The sequence below is a fragment of the Cucurbita pepo genome, chromosome 4 (assembly GCF_057944985.1).
Source record: "Cucurbita pepo subsp. pepo isolate OVF chromosome 4, ASM5794498v1, whole genome shotgun sequence".
Classification (NCBI taxonomy): Eukaryota; Viridiplantae; Streptophyta; class Magnoliopsida; order Cucurbitales; family Cucurbitaceae; genus Cucurbita; species Cucurbita pepo.
In genome coordinates, this window is record NC_141801.1 from 6,680,085 (window position 1) to 6,703,098 (window position 23,014).

The following is a 23,014-nucleotide window of genomic DNA, read 5'->3' on the forward strand; positions in this document are numbered from 1 at the left end:
CTCTAATACCAATAAGACTTGTGTAGAACATGGACTCAAATTTTCTCGTATATGGAATGACGCTTCCAAACCAAGTTCCATGAACTCCTCCACTTGTCTTTGAATTTCTTTAGTCTCAGTTGGATTGACTATATAAGCTGGCTTATTAGGAATGACAGCCCCCGGAATGAAGTCTATGTTATGTTTAATACCTCTAATGGAAGGTAGTTCTTTAAGTACTTCATCACGAAACACGTCCTCAAATTCCTGTAAAAGAGATTGAAAAACACTGGGCAAAAACAAATTGTAATAATTAGAGACCAAAAATTCTTCCTTGTAAGCAAGTACAAAGATGGTATTTTGTGAAAACATTGTCCTTCTCACCTCTCCTACTCTAGCCAAACAATTTACTTTTTTTTTTTTTTTTTTCAATTTCATCTCTTTTTTCATTCTTCTTTTCATTTATTTTATCTTTGATTTTTCTCTATTTTTCCCTCACTTATTGTTTTTCTTTCGATTCTTTTTCCTCAAACTCTTTTTTTCCAACTTTAATTGATCAACAAATACATTTGTAGAACTCAAAGGTACAAGAGTAGTTTTTCTACCATCTTTTACAAAAGAATACATATTCAAATAACCATCATACATGATCTTCCTATCAAATTGCCAAGGTCGGCCAAGTAATATGTCTCCAGATGCATTGAAAATACATCACAAAGAACTTCATCTTTATATTTTCCCAAACTAAAAGATATTAAAGCTTGGGAACCTACCTTTATTCCACTATCATTGAGTCATTGAAGCTTGTAAAGTTTAGGATGGTGTTGGGTTGGAATTTGCAACCTTTTGATCAGCATGGTTGATATGAACCAAAAGACATCAAGCATACAATATACTTCAATGAAGATGTGAAGAAAAGGTTGTCAAAATTATCAAAAGATGTTTCAATTCATGTCACATTGAAGAAGAATGAAGTTTGATTGTTATAAATTTTGGGTGGGTTACAATTTAGAGTAATTTAGAGTTATTGTATTTTAGACTTTTTATTTACTTTAGGTTACATTCACATGATGGCTAATTATGGCCATAAAGTATGAATGTTACAACTCTTGAAATGTCTTTAATAGTTTCATTTTGAGGCTATATAAAGCCATGTATGTTGTATTTGTAGGTAGACTTGGAAAATATAGTGAAAAGAAGCATTTGTGCTTTTCTTTAGCCAATGGCTAAGTTTCTTTGCAATTCTATGTAGTTAGGTTGCATGTAGAATCATTCAAGCTCGACATAATCAACTACAAATTGTCTTCATAAAATTCAACCACTAATAAATGCTATTAAATACAAATGGAAGAAAAGCATTCATAAATTGTCTTAATTGGTAATTCAACTACATGGCAAGTCTTCTAATCACTTTCCAATGTCAGCCACTCCATTATTTTCTTGATTTGATACTCGAATCTTCTTTGTATTGCTTCTTGTAATTGCTTGTTTGGGTACATGGAAGTGATCAGTTGTTGGATTCATATCATCCCCCTTTCTTTAAAAGGATCTGTCCTCAAATCAAATTCTTCATTCTTTTCGGACAAGAACTGAATATTGTTTTTTTTTTTCTCTACTAATATATTTTTTTTCTCACCTTTTTTTTCTTTCTTGGTTTTCACTCATCCTTTGCCCCTCACTTTTCTCTTTTTTTTCACTCTTATCTCTCTCTTTTACTGATAAGAATCACGGTGTTCCAAATGGACCTATTGCCAAGAGAGAGCTCAATTGATTTCAAACCTGTCGCATTAGCCACTCAAGCACGTCAACATTTGTTAGAAAAAACTAGGTTTAATTTCATAAATTATGTAAAAGTCAAATGGTCAATTTGACTTATTGTTTGTGGAGATTAAAGGGGATCGGGAATAAATTCCGTCCATAAACATCTCGAATAAATCCCGTCCACAAACGTCTTTTGTTGGGAGACTATAAATACCCACAATATGTTATGTAAAATTCAGATTCGTGGATGAATGTAATTCAGATCTCAAATTGAGACGTTTCCCTTCGAAATCCGAGCATCATATTTGCCATTTCTAAGTTTCAAGCAATCCTTGTGGTAGAATTGCACCCAAGCCATTCAATCAAGCCTTGATCAAATTCGATTGTGGAGTGACTCAATTTAGAACAAGGTTTCCAAATCTTGCTTCTAGATCTTCGATCATAAGAGGTAATCTAATTCTAGCCTTATCTCTTGGTTCATTCAAATTTCGTATAAGGAGGTGTTAATTACTTTGATTCAAGGGTTCTTGCTTCAACAAAAGCTTGGATCGTTGGGCTGAGGATTAAGATTGCCTTATCAGTTTGGTATCAGACCGTAGGTTGCATCTTTGTGGCCTACTCTAGAATTAATTTTATCTTTAATTTCCGCTATTGTTTATCGTCTCTTTACATCTTTCATTTATTTTCTTACTGTCATTTCCAACGTTCTTCATTATCTTTTACTTTGTTCTTAGTGTCCTCTTAAAGATCATATTTAGATCTTGAAAGGAAAAAAAAAAAATCCTTATCATATTGTTCTTAATAAATCCTTATCATTAGAACATTTGAACATTTATTTGAAGATCAAATTAATTTCAATTCTCATTTTTTCCTAAAGCATATAAATCAGAAATTATAGTGTTCGATCTTCACAACCATTCTTTGTCCCTTATTTATTTGTTCATTTCTTGTTTTATTTTGTTGTTACTACATAATTACCTTGTCTAGATTGTCTTGAATAACTCGCTACTATTAGAATTGCTTTATCCATATTACCTACCTTGATCAGAAATTGGTCACTTTCCTAAATAGCCTTACCTTTGTGTGTTAAACACGAGTGTTCCTTAGTGTAAAATGAATGAGTTGAGTATGCGATAAGATAAGGAAATCACTACAAGGGGAGTAAGATTCGGATTACCTTGTTGATCGAATATCCTCGAGACAAGAACATTGTTTGAGATTCGAATCACTCCACAAGCAAGATCGATCATGTCTAGCTTGAATGATTCTTGTTGATCAAATATCTCAAGGCAAGAACACTTGCTTGAGATTCGAATCACTCCACAAACAAGATTGATCATGTCGAGCTTGAATGATTCTACATGCAACCTAAACTACATAGAATTGCAAAGAAACTTAGCCATTGGCTAAAGAAAGCACAAATGCTTCTTTTACTATATTTTCCCAGTCTGCTTGCAAATACAACATACATGGCTTTATACAGCCTCAAAATGAAACTATTAAAGGCATTCAAAGAGTTGTAACATTCATACTTGATGACCATAATTAACCATTATGTAATTGTAACCTAAGGTAAATAAAAGCTCTTAAGCTACATTAATGAAATACAATAACTCTAAATTGTAATCCACACAAAATTTTATCACATGAAACTTCATTCTTCTTCAATGTGGCATGAATTGAAATATTCTTTTGATAATTTCAACAATATTTTCTTCACATCTCCATTGAAGCATATTGTGTATGATTGATGTCTCTTTGTTCATATAATTCTCCACTTCTTCAAGAGGATTCGTCCTCGAATCTATTTGTGAAACTTTTCTGCAAAAAATAAGTTATGGAAATACGAAGGACCTCACAACGCTCTCTCACGAGTATACACTCAAGGAATTTTAGGCCACTCTTTTTACACTCGTTTACACAAATGAAGCTCTCATTCTCCCCTCTCAAAATTTTAAATAGAGCAAAGATTGAATTTTGAACTCTCGGTCGATTGAAAATTAAAAAGATAAAAATAAATAAAAATCAAATTGAGAAGAAATGCAAAGGAAACATATATCCGATCTTGAGCCTGAAGCTCTGATACCAAATGATAAGATAAGGAATCAACTACAAGGGGAGTAAGATTCGGATTACCTTGTTGATCAAATATTCCCAAGACAAGAACATTGTTTGAGATTCGAATCACTCCACAAGCAAGATCGATCATGTCTAGCTTGAATGATTCTTGTTGATCAAATATCTCAAGGCAATAACACTTGCTTGAGATTCGAATCACTCCACAAGCAAGATTGATCATGTCGAGCTTGAATGATTCTACATGCAACCTAAACTACATAGAATTGCAAAGAAACTTAGCCATTGGCTAAAGAAAGCACAAATGCTTCTTTTACTATATTTTCCCAGTCTGCTTGCAAATACAACATACATGGCTTTATACAGCCTCAAAATGAAACTATTAAAGGCATTCCAAGAGTTGTAACATTCATACTTGATGGCCATAATTAACCATTATGTAATTGTAACCTAAGGTTGATCGTTTCTTACACCTTTTTCTCGGCTCGACAATCTCTGGATAATGGCCATATTTTTGACATTTTTAACAATGGACGTTTGAATTATATCCTTGGTCGTGTACTTGATTGCGTCCTTTTCCACGCCAATTTGCTTGGCTCGACTGTCTCTCTCCTTATAATTTTCTTCATAACTGTTACCTTGACCACATTGACCATTTCCGCGACTTCCACGACCTCTATCTTGAACATTTTGAGAGTAGAGTATCTTTTCATCCTTATTGATGCCTTAGTTTGAAGCGCTTGTTCGAGTGTCTCCTCTTTCTTCTTCTTACGTTGTTCGTGTGCCTCGAGAGAACCGACGAGCTCATCGACCGTAAACTTTCTTAGATCCTTTGACTCTTCTATGACACATACAACATTCTCAAAGTTGTCTGTTAACGACCTCAAGATCTTCTCCACAACTCGTGTCTCGGGTAACATTTCTCCTTTTCGATTTAAGTTATTTGCCACGGTCTGTACGCGCGTGATGTAGTCAGATACATTTTCAGACTCCTTCATCTTCATGCTCTCCAACTCGCCACGCAGAGTCTGGAGATGCACTTGCTTGACTCGGTCGGTTCCTTTGAACACCTTTTCTAAAGTGTCCCACACTTTTTTTTGAAGCAATTGCCCTTGCAATCTTCTCAAAGCTCGACTCGTCAATGGCCTGGAACAGCATGTATAATGTTGCCTTATCCTTTGATCGTAATTCTTTTAGCGCCTTGTTTTGCGCTATCATCTAACCCGTGGTATCCTTTGGTTCTTCGAAACCTTCTTCAACCACCTCCCATGCGTCTTGAGAACCGAGAAGAGCTTTCATTTGAATGCTCAAATTCTCGTAGTTCGTCTTCATTAATCACGGTAGCGGCATTTGACCCATCCTATTCGTAGAAATAAAGGCTCCTGGCTCTTATACCAATTTGTAGAAATAAAGGCTCCTGATACCAATTTGTTGAAATAACACTCACGAAACTGTGAAGGAGATGTCGAGAGGGGAAAGATAAGGAGAAAGAATTCTGAAAACCCTTATCTATTGCTCTGTACTTTTGTTCTTACACTACACTTTTGCTCTCTGCTCATTTGATTTCTTGCTCTGGGAAAACAAACTAATTTATAGGTTTCCTAAAGGCTAAAACTGGCTATCCCATGTGCCATCACTTTCTAACCCACTATTCCGAAATAGTTATTGTGTGATGTCTCACATTGGTTGGGAAGGAGAACAAACCACCATTCATAAGGGTGTGGAAACTTTCCCCTCGCAGACGCGTTTGAAAGCCTGGAGGGCAAGCCCGAAAGGGAAAGTCCAAAGAGGACAATATCTGTTAGCGGTGGATCTGGGCCGTTACAAATGATATCAGAGCCAGATACCGGACGATGTGCCAGCCTTCTCGTTGTTTCTCGAAGGGGGGTAGACACGAGGTGGTGTGCCAGTAAAGACGCTGGGCCCTAAAGGGGGGTGGATTTGGGGGCGGTCCCACATCGATTGGAGGAAGGAAAGAGTGTCAGCGAGAACGCTGGCCTCGAAGGGAGGTGGATTGTGATGTCCCACATTAGAGGAAGCCCGTATCTGCTAGTAGTGGATCTAGGCCATTACATATTGACCTTTCAATTTTCCTTTTGGCCTTTGTGCGGTACCTTCCTTGAGTTTTCAATCATAAACTGTTTATGTATTTCTTATATTGTTCTTGAGACCTAATTGCATCATGCATCCTTTAGCTTATGAACTCATCATAGTAACAAGCGTTAAGCAGCTAAACTAATGCCCCTGTAACTCTATATGATATTTCAAAGTTTAGACATGCTCCAAATGACTTGCATCATTTTGAATGTCTCTAATTCTAAACGGAAAACTTTGGTTTCAGCTCTTTTATGGAAGATGGATAAATTCTCTTACATGTAAGATGTAAAGAAAAAAGAAATGCCTACCACCCATACATAACATCTATCTCAGCCTGCCAGCCTTTTCTTTTCTGAATCCATTAAAAAGAACCTGCTTTATAGATGATCCCTATAAGATTCTAACCATGTGTATTTTCAAGATTCCAAGTTCATTAAACAAAGTTTGGAACCTAAATAAGTTACTCTTCTAAAACCCTCTAAAGAACCATAAAAAAGAATAGGTATTAAACAAAGTTTGGAACCTAAATAAGTTACTCTTCTAAAACCCTCTAAAGAACCATAAAAAAGAATAGGTCTAATACAAAATTTGGAGGTCTAGATCATGAAAGGCAGATTACCTTAAGGGCATTATAGTCACTTTACTATTATTTGGTTTAGCAATTATCCTTATCCCACCAAATTTCATTGGCATAAGAGTTGATTTAATAGATTATTTTAAGAGTCTATTTAGGACCTTTGTTTTTGAGCTTCTGATATCTGAATTACTTCACCTCTGTTCTTGAGCTTCTGATATCTGAATTACTTCACCTCTGTTCTTGAACTTCTGATATCTGAATTACTTCTTCACCTCTGTTCTTGAGCTTCTGATATCTGAATTACTTCTTCACCTATGTTCTTGAGCTTCTGATATCTGAATTACTTCACCTCTGTTCTTGAGCTTCTGATATCTGAATTACTTTACCTATGTTCTTGAGCTTCTGATATTTGAATTACTTTGTTTTTGAGCTTATGATATCTGAATTACTTCACCTCTGTTCTTGAGCTTCTGATATCTGAATTACTTTACCTATGTTCTTGAGCTTCTGATATTTGAATTACTTTGTTTTTTAGCTTCTGATATCTGAATTACTTCACCTCGATTCTTGAGCTTCTGCTATTTGAATTACTTCACCTTTGTTCTTGAGCTTTACTTCACCTCTGTTCTTGAGCTTTTGATATCTGAATTATTTCAATTTTTCTTTCACAAATTTCTAATTGTGTCTAATTTCTGGAACAAACCGAAATGGCCACATCATCATGCAACCGTGGCCACTGGTGCTTGAAAATACTCCTCCATAGCTCCATTCATGGCATCTCCCCTCCCAAACAAACATTTATTCCAAATTTAATTTTTCGTAGAATATTCCAAACTAAAGACTTCGATTTTTGCTATGAAGAGTTCGATTTTACTAAGGCAATTTACATGAACACAAACTAATTGATGATTTATTAATGAAGAAAATAAAAAAAATAAAAAAATAAAAAAACAAATAAACAATTAGGGATCCAAATCCAAACAATAAAAAAATAAAAAATTAAATTTAAAAGAAAGAAAATATATAAAATGAGGCCCACACACAACTCAAACCAAATTGAAGAGAGAAAAAGAAAAAGAATTAAGAAAAGAAAAAGAATTAAGAAAAGAAAAGGGCTTACAATTACATGATCAACAATACAATTACATTAACAATAATCAATTACCAACTCCCGCCTTGGGTTTGGTCATCCCTGAAACGTACGGTACTCCGGTGGCTTTAATCCATCTATCCCCCAATATGAACCTCCCCGGAGTAAAGTCCACCGCGTGCTGCGGCGTAATGCTCTTGATTCCCCTCCACTTCACCCTCTTCGACTTCCCCGACCCCGGCCCGTAGTTGTTGAACTCCGTGTAAAAGCATGTCCTCAGCCCCCAGTCCCCCGCCCACGGCAGCCACCCTTCCGGCTCTATTATGTCATCTATGTATGATTCCATTATGATCGTTCTAGAATATTCCTTCCACGGCCGCCCTAGGTACGACCGGAACTGCTTCTTCACCGGAACTAGATCCGCATCCGGCTTGAACTTTGAATTTTGGATGATCAGGGCCGAGGGCTGCCTCCGCTCCTTCCGCCCGTGCGCCGTCACGATGTTTTGTTGGTTCGGCAGCGGCTTGCGCACCAAGAAGCTGCAGTTTTGGAACACGGCCGCTGCGTCCCCGAACACGAAGTCGATCGTGCCGGAGATGGTGCAGTCACGGTAGAATTGACGCATGGTGTGTACGTAGAGGGTGTCTTGGTATCCATGCATCTCGCAATTGAAGAATACTACTTTGTCTGCTTGGACTCGTAATGCTACGGCTTGGTGCTTATGTGGTCCTGCCGTGTTCTCGAATCCGATGTCTCTAGCCATGAAGTGCTCTGCGGAAACAGCTGCAAACAACGACGACGACGACAACAACAACATCAACAAATCATTGATCCACGTCGTCCAAACCCTATGTTCTAAAAAAATGCATTATTAACCCACCAACGGTAGCGGTCTTGAACGTGGTCGTGCCATCGACGAAGTTCTTATTTCCGGTGATTATGGTCTTTTTAGGGCCATCACCAATGAGCATCAAATGGGTTAGCTTTTTTTGAATGACAACATATTCTTTGTACACTCCTTGCTTGATATGGATTACAAAAGTTGCGTTGTTCTTCCTCTTGGGAACTTTGTTTATAGCCTCTTGAATGGTTTTGTACTGCCCACTTCCGTCTTTAGCCACCACAATGTTTGGCTTCCTCTTCGCCGGAGAACCGGCGAGGAGACGCTGTATACCGGGGTCGACCCACTCGGGGAAATCCTCGTGCCCGAGAACTGGAATGCTGAGAAGTCGTCGGTCGATCCCTGGAATTTGCAACTCCGTCAACATGGAGGACAACTCCGTCACCATCGCCAACCCATTGCTGCTCAATCGCATCGATGTCTTCAATGCCTTCTTCATCTTTTCGGATGCGTCCCCTGTCGCGTTGGCGAACCCATCCAAGCAAGTTTCCTAATAAAAGAAACAATAACCCATCAACTTCTAAATCAACCGAGAGCTTATGCTGAAAGTGGAGAATATGAATTACCTGATAAGTAATAACGGCACTGAGCCAGATCTTAATATCGATCAACATCTCATCGAGTTTACTAATGTCAAACGCGCCAAGCTTTTGAATGGAGAATTTAAGTTCGTCAACAGAATAATCCATGAGCTCCTTACACACAGCAAGGGCTTGGGAAGCTCTAGGATCTTTCTCAACCTCTCTTAAGGTGACAGATTTCTTAGCAGCGGCTTGGATGAGTTTCATGGCAGCCTTGAACCCAACCTGAACCAATTCCTTCGGGTCCGATTTTCCGGACCCCTTAAGGCTATCAACACATTCTCGCTTGTAATCAGTAGGCCGGCAAATGGCTTTGATGGCTTTCATAGAAGAAGATATCTCATGAGTCTTCTTTCCGGTGGCCGGATCGCTCGTTCCATCTTGGTTCAGGTTAACTCCGACGGTCACCGCCACCACCATCGCAACCAGTAGCATGGACGAGACGCCGATGATGGCGTAGCGCTTCCTGTTCTCAGCAGCAGCATCATCATCATAAGCCATCAAGGTTGTTTCTTTCTTTTACTTATTTAATTTGGTATTCCTTTTCCTTTCCTGTTTTTTTTTTTTTTTTTTTTGTTGGTTTCTTTTGGGAGGTAGTTGGGGACCTTCCTCTTAGAAGCCCCCTTTAGAATGTGGGTTTGAAGAGGTTGGGAGAGTAGGGAAGGTTTATAAAGGATCAAAAGGGTTTGGTTTTTGAATGTTTCTTCCAACTCTTCCTCTAAATTTGTGGTTTCTTTTTGTTTACTCTAAAATTTGTGAAGTTTGCCCTTTTCTTTAGCTAATATCTCAATTTCTAAATAAAGTGTATCCTTTTATAACTTAAACTTCCACTTATTAATACAAACATGGATATCCATCTTACTCATCCAGACCTCGTCCCAAACGACTCCAAACGAGGAGGAAGAGGAGAATATTTTTCTCTATTAGATAAATGGGCCAGAGACAAAATTATATTCCCATTTTATACGGGTGTACATGGTCTAGATTGGGTCGGGTTAGGGGATTTTTTTGACTCAATCCAAAAGTTCGAGTTGGTTGGATTGGTAACCCAACCCAACCCAAAACTTTTCACAACCCAACCCATTTTCGGGTTGGGTTTGAGTTGGGTCTGGGTTGGTTTGTCAATTTTTTTTTTAATTTTATTTACACACCATTTATAATTATTCGAAAGATAAAATATATTTAAAGTTTACAAACACAAATTAATCTATAATTATTGACAAATAATAATAATAATAAAAAATAACGAACGAAGATAATAACATATTAACACACTTCAACATTGTCATAAAATTAAAAACAATTAAATATCGACATTTAAAAACAATTAAATACCGACATTTTTTTAGAATTGGTTAAAATAACAAAAATACAAGGATATATCATGAAATTAAACAAACAATCAAAATCATTAATTTAAGAGTATTATATATAACAAAAATAGAAAATATATAAAAATATTTTAATTGAAATATGCTCCACATTAAACTATTAGAAAAATAAAAATGTATATAAATTGTGATATAATAATGTTACAAATAAATAAATAATAAATCTATTATAATTTAGAATATATTTTTAAATTATATATACATATAATTTATTGTTCTAAATAATTTAAACAAGTTATATTTTAGAATAAAAGTGTTTAATATATTAATAGTTATATATTAATTTTTCTAAAGTGTTTAATTAAAAATAATAAAATAATATAAACGAAACAAAGAAACTAAAAATAAAAACATATTTTTTTAATTGAAATATACTTCTTTATACGTTACCATATACTTCTTTATACGTTACCTTAAACTATTAGAAAAATAAAAATGTATATAAATTGTGATATAATAATATTACAAATAAATAGATAATAAATATATTATAATTTAGAATATTTTTAAATTATATATATAAATAATTTAAAGAACGAAACAACAAAAAATTAAAAATAAAAAAAGAACATTGATATAAACATAATTTAAAGAACGAAACAAAGAAATTAAAAATAAAAAAAGAACATTGATATAAATATAATTTAAAGAACGAAACAAAAAAATTAAAAATAAAAAAAGAACATTGATATAAATAATTTAAAGAACGAAACAAGAAATTAAAAATAAAAAAAGAACATTGATATAAATAATTTAAAGAACGAAACAAGAAATTAAAAATAAAAAAAGAATTGTAGATACTGTAGATATTTTATACAAAAGAGTTCTTAATATATTGTAGATATTTTAATTTGGTTCGGGTCAACCCGAAGGTTTTGCCCATGAACCCAAAACCGAACCAATTCAGTTCGGGTTCAGAAAAAATGAACCCAACCCTACCCGAACTGCTAATCCAACCCTACCCGAACTGCTAATCCAACCCTACCCAACCCTACCCGAACTGCTAATCCAACCCTACCCGAACTGCTAATCCAACTCTACCCAACCCTTATAGTTCGGGTTGGGTTGGTCCGAGTTGTCGGGTTACCGGGTTGAATGGACACCCCTACTTGTACCAAACCACTCATGTAAGCGTTGAAGAAGACAGTCTTAGAATCAAGTAATGAAGTTATTCATAAATGCTTCCAAGAAATCGTCTAATACAACTAAAAAGTTAACATAAAATGCTTTCAGATTCACCATTATTTCAATCCCACAGCATTGATGGGAACAAATAGTTCAATACAAAGCACTATAAAGCATGCAATGCTATTAAGAAGCTACCCAGTAACCCAATTCTGCCATTGAATGTGATATGCACACGTTGAACATGACAAACAAACATGCATCAAACTGGTTCCCTTCTCAAATCGCTCTAATCCCATCTAATCTTGCAACCCCAAGCATTTAAAATTTCAAGTATCTCTGAGGAGAGCATAAACCTGAGAGATGCGTGCAGCTTGACTTTCTTGACCCGGAGGCAGCAGGCCCTGAGTGCTAGCTCGAAGCCTCGCACTGAAACTTTATTAAGGGTCACGAGCTTGGCATCCTGAAGGCATGAAAGGTTCCCCATCATCATGCATAATCCCACGTCTGATACACCACAACACCCCACATTTAACTGCCACAATCCAAACAACAATCAGCTGTTTCATCTCATTCCAAGAACCAAATACAAATGACATAACAACACATGTAATGAATCTATCCATATACCTGACGCAAATTCCGAGCATAGGAGCCAAGTGCCCAAAAGCCAGAGTCATCCACATTCTGGCATTGTTTCATATCCAAATCTACTAATCTTTTACAACCGAATGCAACTGCTGTCAAACCTACGCTTGTGACATTCTGAAGCCCACGTATTTCTAAGCTGCAGAGTTCTTCGAGCTGGCCGACGCACTCGATTCCTCTATCCGTAACCTTATTACAGTATGACAAGTTTAGTTTCGTCAATCTCTTGCACCCAGTTGATAGAGCTTCTAATCCGGCATCCCCAATTCCCAGACAACTGCAGTTCAAGAGTTAAATAGAATGACATTCTCCTCTTTTGAGTAGTTACTCAAAAAGATGTAATAAATTTCTGAACTCTCACATTACCGGTACAAATCGAGTTCATAAATCCTTTTGCAGTTGAGAGCAATCTTGATCAACCCTGTGTCTGTTATGTTTGTGCACAATCCTAGTTTCAAGCTTAGCAATTGTGAACATTTTGATAAGCATTCAAGTCCTGCAAGAGAGGACACAATCAAGTTAGCTTAATGATTCACTCAAATGGTTGTATGTTATTACTTGTTATAATGAAAGTACCCTTGTCATTCACACCACAACAATCAGTAAGATCAAGCTCCTCTAGTAATGAGCAATATAACCCAAGCCGATCAAGACTTCTTTCACTGATCATATTGCATGATTCTAACTTCAGCGACATGAGTTTCTGGCACGAGCCAGCCATTGAAGATATCGCCGTATCGGTGATGGAGTGGCAACATGTTAAATTAAGAACTTTCAAGCCAATACAGTGAGTGATCAGCTGAATGATGTTTGCATCAGTTACTCCGTTGCATTTGCTCAACCCAAGTTCCACCAAATACTTGCCGTGGATGCTGATCACGTCGAAAAACGCACTCGAGAGTTGAGTACCATCAAGCCTAATTGCTTTTAGACACTTCAGGTTCTTCAGCCAGTAAAGAGAATCTGTGGAGAGCTCCTAGAAGCAAAAGCCAAAGATGGAAGCTTCATAACAGAAAAAGAAGGCAAACTCAAAATCGAAAAAATGCAGCATCATCTTACAGAGAAGCAGTAGCTTGCATCAAGTTGTTCAAGACCATCATGACCTCTTATAACAGATGTTAAGCCATATGGTGTAATGCCATCACATCTTGAAATATCAAGTTCCTACAATCCATTTGAAAACGTGCAAGCTCATACAAATTAGATCGTGATACTAACATATAACTAAGCAAGCCGACCGACTTGACAGTTTGCTCGAATTTATGTAATGTATTAAGCAAAAAGAATCATACTGCACTTGATCATAAGAACCTTTAGAGATGGGCACCCGTGTTCAAGATACTGCAAACCAACATCGTCAACTGAAAGACAGCCCACCATAATTAAGACCTCAAGCTTTGGCAAAGAAGCTACTGCACGTAGTGATTCATTTGTCACCTGTTATTAACCCAACATGAAGTTCAGTTCACACATTTTAACCAGAATTACCAAAAGAATATGTTTGGAATTGTTTGGGAGCTGTTCTTAAAAACGTTTGAAAACAAAAATTCAAAGAGAATATCAAAATTTTCAAATTTTCCTCTGATTGCTTAGTTAAGAGTTGCCATTTTTAGCATGTGTTCAAATTCTGTAACATTCATTTGCTAATTTTAACAAAAATAAGCAAAAAAACACTCAAACCTTATGCACAATAAAACTACATTGAATCGATGTTCCCAAAATTTATAAATGTCAACAAAAATCAACTTCAGTAACTTTCTTCTAAGATCTCATAAACTTTATACACCATTTTTCACAATTCTTCATACAAAAACCTATCAATTGGTAAATTTTGAATTACTTATTCTAGTTTAAGATACAAATTGTGACATTTGTCTTAGTCTATCATCCAATCCAGTGAAATTTTACTAATAAAGTCAATAAACCTACCTAATTAAGTTTATTTTCCTGAATTTGTCATTAAACAGAGCTTCCAAATTACATAAAGTATAGGAAAACAAACAAACGTAACAACAGAGACGAGGGGAGCAAACCTTGAGATAAGACAAATCAAGAACCCGCAAATCGAAGCACTTCTTACACAAAAGTTCAACACCAAGATCAGAAACCTGCAAGCACCACTTCAAACTAAGCCTCTCTAACCTCCCACAGCCAACAACAATCCTCGCCAAACCCACATCCGAAACCCCCAAACACTTATCCAACCTCACCTCCTTCAACTCCGCACAATTCGACACTGCCGCCGCTTCCCTATCCCCAAACCCCCAACTGTACGACATGTCGACCATTTCCAGCCCCGTGCAGACCCGCATCACCCTCTCCAACCCCATGTAGCTCAACCCCGACGATCGGCTTAGAATCAAACTTCTCAGCCTTGAAAACCCAAGACCCAGAAAGATCGAGACCGTCCCATCGTTAATCCGAGGGCAAATCGACAGATCCAAGTCATCGATAGCTTCAAACTTGGCGATTAAACTGGAGAGAAACTCAATTCGACGGACTCGCAGAGTTGTGCGGGAGATTAAATCGACGCGGTAGAAGTCCTTGCAGACGAGCCGCCAGGATCTGGAATCGGAGTCGTCGGTGAGATATCGGCGGAGACGGATGAGGATTTCATCGGGGAAGTTGAGGAGAAGTGGAAATGGTGAAGGCATTAGCGGATTTTGAAGAAACAAAGTGAAAACAACAGAGATTTGAAGAATTGAGAAAGCGGAGTCTAAGTTGGGACAAAGAGGAAGAGGAGGCGGAGACGGAGGAGAGGATGGTGGGCGGATTTGGAGAGCGTTTGGATCTGACCCGAACCGGAATTGCCGACCCAATCCATCATGGTGTTCTACTGTTGTTCTTCCTCCTTCTCTCGTGTTCTGATTTCTCGGGTTTTGTGGGATTATGGAGTTGTTTTTGCAGAGAGGAGAGAATTGGGGAAGAGGAAGGAGGGCGGGATCAGGTACAAGCAAGACTACAGGAAGTTTCTAATTGATGAGGTGGCGGAATACTATTCGTTATAATTTTGGACCGTGGTACGGTAAGCTGCGGTGGGTTATTTTAATTTATTAATTTTACGGAAGTTGGAAATTTGTGTACGTTAGGTGGGACCCAGAAGCGTGTAACGACCGTACGGTAATATAAAGGAGAGAGAAAGGGGCTGCTGAGAGGGTCATTGGTGGGCCCCATAGCCGACCTTTTTTTTTTTTTTTTTAATAACTAATTTAATTTGTCTTTTTTTTTCAAAAATTCAAAAAAAAAAAAAAAAATGAAAGAAATCGAAAACCCTTGATAAAAATTAAAATAGAAACGTTCGCAATGTTGCCGCTATATGGATGAAAAGTTCATTCTCTTCTAGAGGTTTCCACACCTTTATAAAGAATGTTTTGACCTTCTTCCCAACCGACATGGGATCTCATGATCCACCCTGTTAGAGCCCAGCATCTTAACTGGCACTTGTTTCCTTCTCCAATCGAAGTGGGATCTCACGCTATGATTTTGTAAACTAGTCTTGGAAAGAGACTTGGGATTACGCAGGTAGATGTTAAAGTGAGTACTTCTATTACGTGTAGAAACTAGTCAAAGGTTGAGGTCGTGATTTTGCAAATTAATTTTGAACATGGACTTGAGACTACAAAGATAGTTGACTCAAATAGGTGTTGAATCAAGCTCCAACTTCTTTGAACCTAAAGAAAAGCTCGTGGAAACCTATTAGAAATTGGCTGCAATGAAAGCTACAAGTATGTTGCTTATTGAATATTTTTATACTCGCCATTTCCCCCTTTTATAGGTGTTTATAGGCTACTAGTTGAGGATGGAAGCGTTCAAGAGCTGTATAGTCACATAGGGGTCGTTCCCGAGTGTTATTCTATTTTTATATTTTGAATATTTTATATTTTATTTTATAAACGTATCCCTAACCCCATGTTTTGGTATAATTAGATTTGGTTTTGTATTTATTTGTAGAGTTAGTTTGTTTTAATTTAATTTAAAATTTTACTTTTATCTTTGTCTTTTTGGTGGCGGTCCTAATTTTAAAACTTAAAAAAATTGGGCCATGACATAATCAAATTAGTATGATATAAAATTATGAGATTTACATTACATAATATTGACATCATGTAATTAATATTATTATATTTCAATTGGTATGCTAGAATAATATGAGGTTCATATTATAAATATATTAGGTATATATGCTAAAATACATGGTCAATACTTATTAAATGATGATCATCTCGTTTTTGGGTGAAGGAGACGGATCCAAGAAGCGATCAGGTTGGAACGGACCTAAAAACCATGAAATTGTGAATCGATTTCTAAGTGGTTCGAATCACAGATCACGGCGTGGACTGACGTGAAGTTGTTATAAAAATATAGTAATAATTTTTACTTTATTTAAAAAAAATACGAGGCACATAAGGTTTAATCGACGATACGATTGTTGTGCTCTCAAAGCCATAAAAGATAATGACTAGGTTGAGTGGGTGAGAGTGTCACAACCTCGCTGAGAGAAGAGTAGTTTGTGACCACACACGCAAGACAAACAAGGGGATCCTCAAGTGGAGCCCATCTAACAACGTGAGGACTAAGATTGAGAAGTGGCATGATGCGATCGTGGAGGATGGTGCATCATCCAACACATCGAGAATGTGCATTCAAGCCAAGCTGAGGCATATGCAAGGTTTGAGAGAACGAAACGATATGATTGTCGAAGACAAACTCGAAGAGAGTCGGATAAGACCCTGACCATAACCTCAGAAGTCGGGGTTTCAATATGAGTTTCAGCATGGACTCTAGAGCTAAGTTTTTCTATAGTAAAGATGAAAGCTTGCCAAATTTGATGTCAATTGGATACTCAACGTATGCTACACAATGGCATATGACCACTCACCAAAATGACATCTACTCAAGAAATATTAGAAATGTCTCAAAATGCGTGTATCATAGTGAGGGCGAGCATTGTGAGACAAGTGTCTCGGGTAACTTCCTTTGAAATGGGTCTTTCAAGGACACTATCCACTGGCACGAGTGTGCCACCATTGTAACCTAACCCATGTGTCAGAGGTAGGAGTATGCATCCGCTATCCGGAACGAATTTCATAAATGGTGTAAGCATAGACATGAGAGGGTCCAATGCCTCGATAGAACTCAGATAGATAGATGTCTGAATGCTCCGATGAGATGAATGAAACGTGTGTCAGTATCAATTGATAAGTTCGAGCAAGCCGGGAGGGTGGAGCTAATGATTAATCATTTTTACAGACAATAAAATTGAAACTAAAAAAATAGCTGTACAAACACACCTTGATGTACTTAATTTATAGAGCAAAGAAAGGAAAAATGAGTGAGCAACAAAACATGTTGTTTCCTCAGTTTTTATCATTCTATGATATTATTCCTTGCTTGTACAGCTTATCTCCACCCTCCACGGGCAAGTAGCTTGATGCACGCTGTCTCGAGAGGTGGTCGATGCTGTTTGATGCCATCACGGTCTCGGCATTCCAATACCACGGTTGAAGATAAGGCGACGAAGATGGGTGAAGCATTATGGAGCCCCAATCTCTAAGGCCGATTGTTGTCTCCCTCAATCTCCTTCGGATCAACAACTTCCCAACATCTTCTTTCTTCATTTCCGACACGCTTTTGAGGATCGAGACACAGAGAAGGAGAGCCAACACAGCGTCCTCCTCAGGCAACAACTCGATCACCAGCAACTTCCAGTTTAGAAGAGCTGTTGCTCTTCCAGTTGGGTCCTCATCGGTATATCGAATCACCGTTACAAACCCATCTCCATCTCCGCCTTCCTCTTCTTCCTCCTCTCTGCCATTGTCTCTCCGTACTCGATATACCATTTGGCGACCTTTTAGAAGCCTTACCTACAGCATCAAAACATATTGAAACCTGAAATCGAAAAGACTGTTTGAACAAGATACGATATGAAACGATGACCTACAGATGATTCTGAAGAAGTTGGATTTGTTAAGGAAAAGGTAAGGGCTCGTTTTGGTGTTGAAGTATCCCATTGGATTATGAGTTCATCTCCAGTTGAAAAATTCCAAGCAGCTTTCCATTCCTCTAGTGGCTGTTTTGGTGTTGCTGTTCCCACCACTTTCTCTGTTCTAGATGCCAATATATGAATCAATCATCAGAATTAAACCAAGAATCCATCTGTTTGTTCCATATCAATCAATCACTTACTTAATAGTAGGGAGACTCCAAGGTTTCGAAAGTAACATGTACTTCTCGAAGTTTGAATTTGATTGCTAATTGGTCCTTAAAAGTTCGAAACTAAGTTCTAATGGATCCTTAATTCTAAAAAAGCACATGTAACAGATACATCCCCAAATATATTTGTAACAACTCAAGCCTACCGCTAGCAAATATTGTTCACTTTGGCCTGTTACGTATCGTCGTCAGCCTCACGGTTTTAAAATGCGTCTGTTAGGGAGAAGTTTGCACACCCTTATAAAGAATGTTTCGTTCCCCTCTCCAACTGAAGTGAGATCTCATAATCCACCCCCCTTCGTTCTCGCTGGCACACTGCCCAGTGTCTGGCTCTGATATCATTTGTAACAACTCAAGCCCACCGCTAGCAAATATTGTCCGCTTTGACCCGTTACGTATCGTCGTTAGCCTCACAGTTTTAAAACGCGTCTGTTAGGGAGAGGTTTGCACACCCTTATAAGGAATGTTTTGTTGCCATTTCCAACTGATGTGGGATCTCACAATCCACCCCCCTTGGGAGCCCAGAGTCCTCACTAGCACAACGCCCAGTGTCTGGCTCTGATATTTGTAATAACCCAAGCCCACCGCTAGCAAATATTGTCCGCTTTGGCCCGTTACGTATTCGTTAGCCTCACGGTTTTTAAACACGTTTGTTAGGGAGAGGTTTCCACACCCTTATAAAGAATGTTTCATTCCCCTCTCCAACTGATGTTGGATCTCACAATACTTTTCTTAGAAATAAATGAAAAGGAAAAAAACATTAAAATTTGAAATAACCTTCAATCTTAGAGAGATGAGATTCAAGTACAGACACGCCATACCCGGGCATCTGCCGATGGAGCCAGCAATGTAGGACCAACAACCTTCTCGAATCTCGATAATTCGGTCCTCCCATTTCACAGGCAAAGGAGTTTCACCTCCTCTCCTCCAAAATCCCGCTCCAACTCTGCATTTTACATTCACATTTGTTATGTTGCATCTCTATTTAACGAACATTAGTAAGCCTTCAGAACTCAACAAATAGTAAACGGAATGACAAATGACAATGAACTATTGATTGAATTATTACCTTAAACGAATGACAAAACACTCTCTCCCTCCATGGTCGAGTACAGTTCGAGATAGCCACCGACCTTCTTGAGGCCGGTATTGGTTCATTCTAAGAACAACATCCGAAACCATTGCCCCCGAATCATCTGTCACTTTGTCTGGCACACATTTTAACAAGTACGGTGCTTGAACGGGTGGAGTTATTGAGGCAACTATCTTGAGATTCTGATCGAATTGTCTTTCTAAAGTAAGAGACGGTGCTCTTATCAAGTCATTCCACTTGAATGTGGTGGTGTCTTTAGTGCTACTTTCTTTGAAACAATGGCTACCAGGATGCCGAAGCTCGATAACAACTCCCTTGGTACCAAATTCACAATAGAGATGCCAAGCTTTGATCCAAACATCATTGTCGAGGCTCGAGATTGGTTGTTTGAGCTTAAATTCCTTATGGCATCTTAGAGTGCGTAGACGAAGAAATTCTCGAGAAGCAACTTGTTGCAATGGCTGTTTTTGATCTTTGAGCCGCATAAACACAGAAACCTGAATTTGAAGCAAGGATAAAGTTGCTACAGAATTCAGCTTCCTTTACAAAATGTACTTATTTCCAACATGAAAAGTACAGATAATCAAGCGAGTTAACCAACCTCGAGGATGAACCGAGATGTCATGGACTTGTACTTCGAGTTGACATCCGAGAAGGACACTTCCCAGTAAACTAAAGGCTTAGAAGTTACAACTCTGCCTAATTCCATGATTACCTCCCCTCCAGCTTTCTCGTAAGATTGCCCAAAAGTTCTGTGCCATAGTTTCTTGGTTTCTTCCAGTTCCTTCGGCTTCACAGTTTCCCCAAATCTCACCACTTTTGCCAACTCCCCCTGCATCTCCTTTACATCTTCTGCATAAACTGTTGGATAACTCTGGTTTACATATAACAAACAAACAAAAAAAATAAAAAAGTTTTAAACATAAGACATCTGAAGTAAAGGCGGACAACACAGTATGATAACAACACTTCCACCTGCCATTTGCATCTTCAATCATGAATACAGAACTTCCATGTTCATTCGCAATTAAATTTTTTATTCCACCTTTATCGTAAAAGTGATATCAAGAACTACAGTTCTAGATACATTAGTAAGCGAACTCATTGAATAAACAAGAACATGACTGGAGCTGAGGAAATATATATACATCGCAATACGTTGTATAGACATAGCTAAGCTCGACTAATGTAATCGAATTTCAAAGTAAGGCTCTTGTGCATAGAGACACTGCGAGCATCATTCTAAGTAAAGGGTAGTATCATGCTCGGAGGAAATTTTTAACCTCTAATCAATCATCCGTTGAGGATTGTTGGGAGAGAGCCCTACATTGACTAATTTAGGAAATGATCATGGGTTTATAAGTAAGGAATACATCTCCATTAGGATGAGGCCTTTTGGAGAAGCCCAAAGCAAAGTCACGAAAACTTATGCTCAAAGTAGACAATATCATACCATTATGGAGATCCGTGATTCCTAACATATGCAACATAAAATAGATTCAAAACCATAACCTAAATATTCATTCATTAACACACCCATTTCTTGTTTTTTTTTTTTTTTTTTTCTATTGGTGTTTTGTTTCATTATCAAACAACCCCTAAGAAATTAAAGAAAAGCCCATCAACTATGAGATGGAAAATTGAGAGAGCATCAACCTGATGGGTAAGCCACATGAGGAGAATATCAGAGGAAGGCACAAACGAAGAACATTCATCAGAAAACCTTTGCAACATATACAGAAACCCCATGTATCTTTGTCTAGCTGCAATAAGGTAAACGATCTCGGACTGATATGGCTCCAAAAAGTTAGAATATAAGTGCCTTTGCCTCTTCACTTCCTCCAAAAGCTCCTGATTTTCAACAGTAATATCATCTCTGAAACTGGATTCTTCCTCATTTTCAAAAGACTGGGTTGGATACCTCTTGACCCATATCTCTTGGCACCTCATATATGCATATTCTTCATTTTCTTCATCAAAAATCGATGGTTTCCCAATAAGCTTAGAGAATCTGGACTCACAGTAATGTTTGTAACGAACCTGAAAGAAATATATCATTACCTTTGATACTTATTTGGCTGCAGAGGAAGTACAAAAAGAGGGAAAGAAAAAAAAAAATACCAATCAAATTTCTCAATAGAGAGCACTTAAAAAGCCCCCATAAGAAATCACTTCTGTAAGTACTTTTGACCCAAGTGATTGATTATAAAAGCACTTTTGAAACTCTAAAACCAAACATAAATCAATTTATCGCAAAGTGCATACAGATTAAACCCATCAGAAGCAATCTAAAGGACATGTGATTCATTAGGCATTTTCTGGGGAAACAAACAGAAATTAAAACTAACCGGATTCAACGTGTGACAGAACCAAACCCATTCAACATCCAAAGGAGGAAGAATCATCGGAGGAGAAGCCCCATCAACCGTTAGATCAGAAATCAACGGCATCCAGAGCTCCTCATACCTAGAAAAAAAATAAAATAAAACCCCAAGAAAATCCCTCTTAGCATTAAATGCAAAACTTGAATAGACAGCAGCGCATTAAGAAGTTGAAAAAACGGTGGCTCCAGTTGAGATTTGACCTTCTGATGGCTTGAGTGAGAGTGGGCTCAGAGTGGAGCCAGTGGGAATGGAGGACGGTTCTGAGAAAGGCGAGATTCCGCCGGACGGCCGAAATAATGTCGACGCCGATTCGGATGGTAGTGAGTTGGGAGATGTCGCCGAGGCTTCTCGCCGACACGGAGGCAGAAAGATCGGAACCGGGACGGTGGGAGGACATGGGTAGTGAAAAAGGAGAAGGAATATGGTGGTTTGGTTTGGTTTGGTTTGGTTTGAGAGAGAATGAAAAGAAGCGGTTTTGTTTGTTTCCAAGTGGTGGGCCTAACCCAACGTGACTTCATAGTTTGTTCGTTGGACATCATGGAATTTGGTCACAAACTTTTTTTTTTTTTTTTTTTTTTTTTTTTTTTTTTTTTTTTTACTTGACGACAGACGTCTAATAAGATAAGGAATCACTACAAGAGAAGTAAGATTTGGATTACATTGAATATCGGCAAGAATATTGTTTGAGATTCAAATCACTCTACAAACAAGATCGATCATATCTAGCTTGAATGATTCTTGTTGATCAAATATCTCAATGCAAGAATATTTGTTTGAGATTCGAATCACTCCATAAAACAAGATTGATCATGTCGAGCTTGAATGATTCTGTATGCAACCTAAACTACATAGAATTGCAAATAAACTTAGTTATTGACTAAAAAAGTACAAAGGCTTACTATATTTTCCAACTCTCCTTACAAATACAACCTGCATGGCTTTATATAGCCTCAAAATGAAACTATTAAAGACATGACAAGAATGGTAACATTCATACTTAATGGTCATAATTAATCATAACGTAATTGTAACTTAAAGTAAATAAAAATTCTTAAAATATATTAATGAAATACAATAACTCTAGATTACTCTAAATTT

General features: G+C 37.6%; 3 protein-coding genes across 6 annotated transcripts; all 3 read right to left on the minus strand.

Moving 5' to 3' along the window:
• Nucleotides 1-7,474: 7,474 nt before the first annotated feature.
• Nucleotides 7,475-9,630, minus strand: LOC111793906 (putative pectinesterase/pectinesterase inhibitor 28). Its single transcript, XM_023675976.2, has 3 exons — nt 9,048-9,630; nt 8,461-8,971; nt 7,475-8,363 (listed from the first exon to the last, which is right to left on the minus strand). Exons 1-3 carry the CDS (start codon nt 9,561-9,563, stop codon nt 7,648-7,650), a joined length of 1,743 nt encoding a protein of 580 aa, XP_023531744.2. The 5' UTR covers nt 9,564-9,630; the 3' UTR covers nt 7,475-7,647.
• A 1,972-nt stretch (nt 9,631-11,602) lies between these two features.
• On the minus strand, nt 11,603-15,392 carry LOC111793065 (F-box family protein). 3 transcript variants are annotated; one of them, XM_023674774.2, is made up of 7 exons: nt 14,260-15,389; nt 13,538-13,663; nt 13,286-13,390; nt 12,818-13,202; nt 12,593-12,722; nt 12,209-12,503; nt 11,603-12,113 (listed from the first exon to the last, which is right to left on the minus strand). In XM_023674774.2, exons 1-7 carry the CDS (start codon nt 14,878-14,880, stop codon nt 11,868-11,870), a joined length of 1,908 nt encoding a protein of 635 aa, XP_023530542.2. In that variant the 5' UTR covers nt 14,881-15,389; the 3' UTR covers nt 11,603-11,867. The 3 variants fall into 3 exon arrangements, with proteins under 3 accessions (XP_023530542.2, XP_023530541.2, XP_023530543.2); XM_023674773.2 differs by having other exon boundaries at nt 12,803-13,202; nt 14,260-15,388; XM_023674775.2 differs by having other exon boundaries at nt 11,929-12,085; nt 12,803-13,202; nt 14,260-15,392.
• Nucleotides 15,393-17,396: 2,004 nt separating this feature from the next.
• LOC111793063 (glycine-rich domain-containing protein 2) lies at nt 17,397-22,388 on the minus strand. 2 transcript variants are annotated; one of them, XM_023674770.2, is made up of 8 exons: nt 22,117-22,388; nt 21,881-21,998; nt 21,189-21,572; nt 20,134-20,406; nt 19,509-20,029; nt 19,261-19,385; nt 18,168-18,328; nt 17,397-18,090 (listed from the first exon to the last, which is right to left on the minus strand). In XM_023674770.2, exons 1-8 carry the CDS (start codon nt 22,311-22,313, stop codon nt 17,599-17,601), a joined length of 2,271 nt encoding a protein of 756 aa, XP_023530538.2. In that variant the 5' UTR covers nt 22,314-22,388; the 3' UTR covers nt 17,397-17,598. The 2 variants fall into 2 exon arrangements, with proteins under 2 accessions (XP_023530538.2, XP_023530540.2); XM_023674772.2 differs by lacking the exon at nt 21,881-21,998 and having other exon boundaries at nt 22,117-22,253.
• Between the last annotated feature and the right edge of the window lie 626 nt (nt 22,389-23,014).

What these genes read in the sequence shown, in the direction of transcription:
- LOC111793065 (XM_023674773.2), bottom strand. Translation starts at nt 14,880, where the DNA reads ATGCCTTCACCATTTCCACTTCTCCTCAACTTCCCCGATGAAATCCTC. An exon ending in TTGTGGTGTGAATGACAAGG is followed by an intron (nt 12,723 to 12,802) that starts GTACTTTCATTA and finishes CCTCTCTTGCAG; the next exon opens with GACTTGAATGCTTATCAAAA. An exon ending in TATGAACTCGATTTGTACCG is followed by an intron (nt 12,504 to 12,592) that starts GTAATGTGAGAG and finishes CTTGAACTGCAG; the next exon opens with TTGTCTGGGAATTGGGGATG.
- LOC111793063 (XM_023674770.2), bottom strand. Translation starts at nt 22,313, where the DNA reads ATGTCCTCCCACCGTCCCGGTTCCGATCTTTCTGCCTCCGTGTCGGCG. An exon ending in TGTTTTGTCATTCGTTTAAG is followed by an intron (nt 19,386 to 19,508) that starts GTAATAATTCAA and finishes TGTAAAATGCAG; the next exon opens with AGTTGGAGCGGGATTTTGGA. An exon ending in CAACTTCTTCAGAATCATCT is followed by an intron (nt 18,091 to 18,167) that starts GTAGGTCATCGT and finishes TTGATGCTGTAG; the next exon opens with GTAAGGCTTCTAAAAGGTCG.
- LOC111793906 (XM_023675976.2), bottom strand. Translation starts at nt 9,563, where the DNA reads ATGGCTTATGATGATGATGCTGCTGCTGAGAACAGGAAGCGCTACGCC. An exon ending in GTGCCGTTATTACTTATCAG is followed by an intron (nt 8,972 to 9,047) that starts GTAATTCATATT and finishes TTCTTTTATTAG; the next exon opens with GAAACTTGCTTGGATGGGTT. An exon ending in GTTCAAGACCGCTACCGTTG is followed by an intron (nt 8,364 to 8,460) that starts GTGGGTTAATAA and finishes CGTTGTTTGCAG; the next exon opens with CTGTTTCCGCAGAGCACTTC.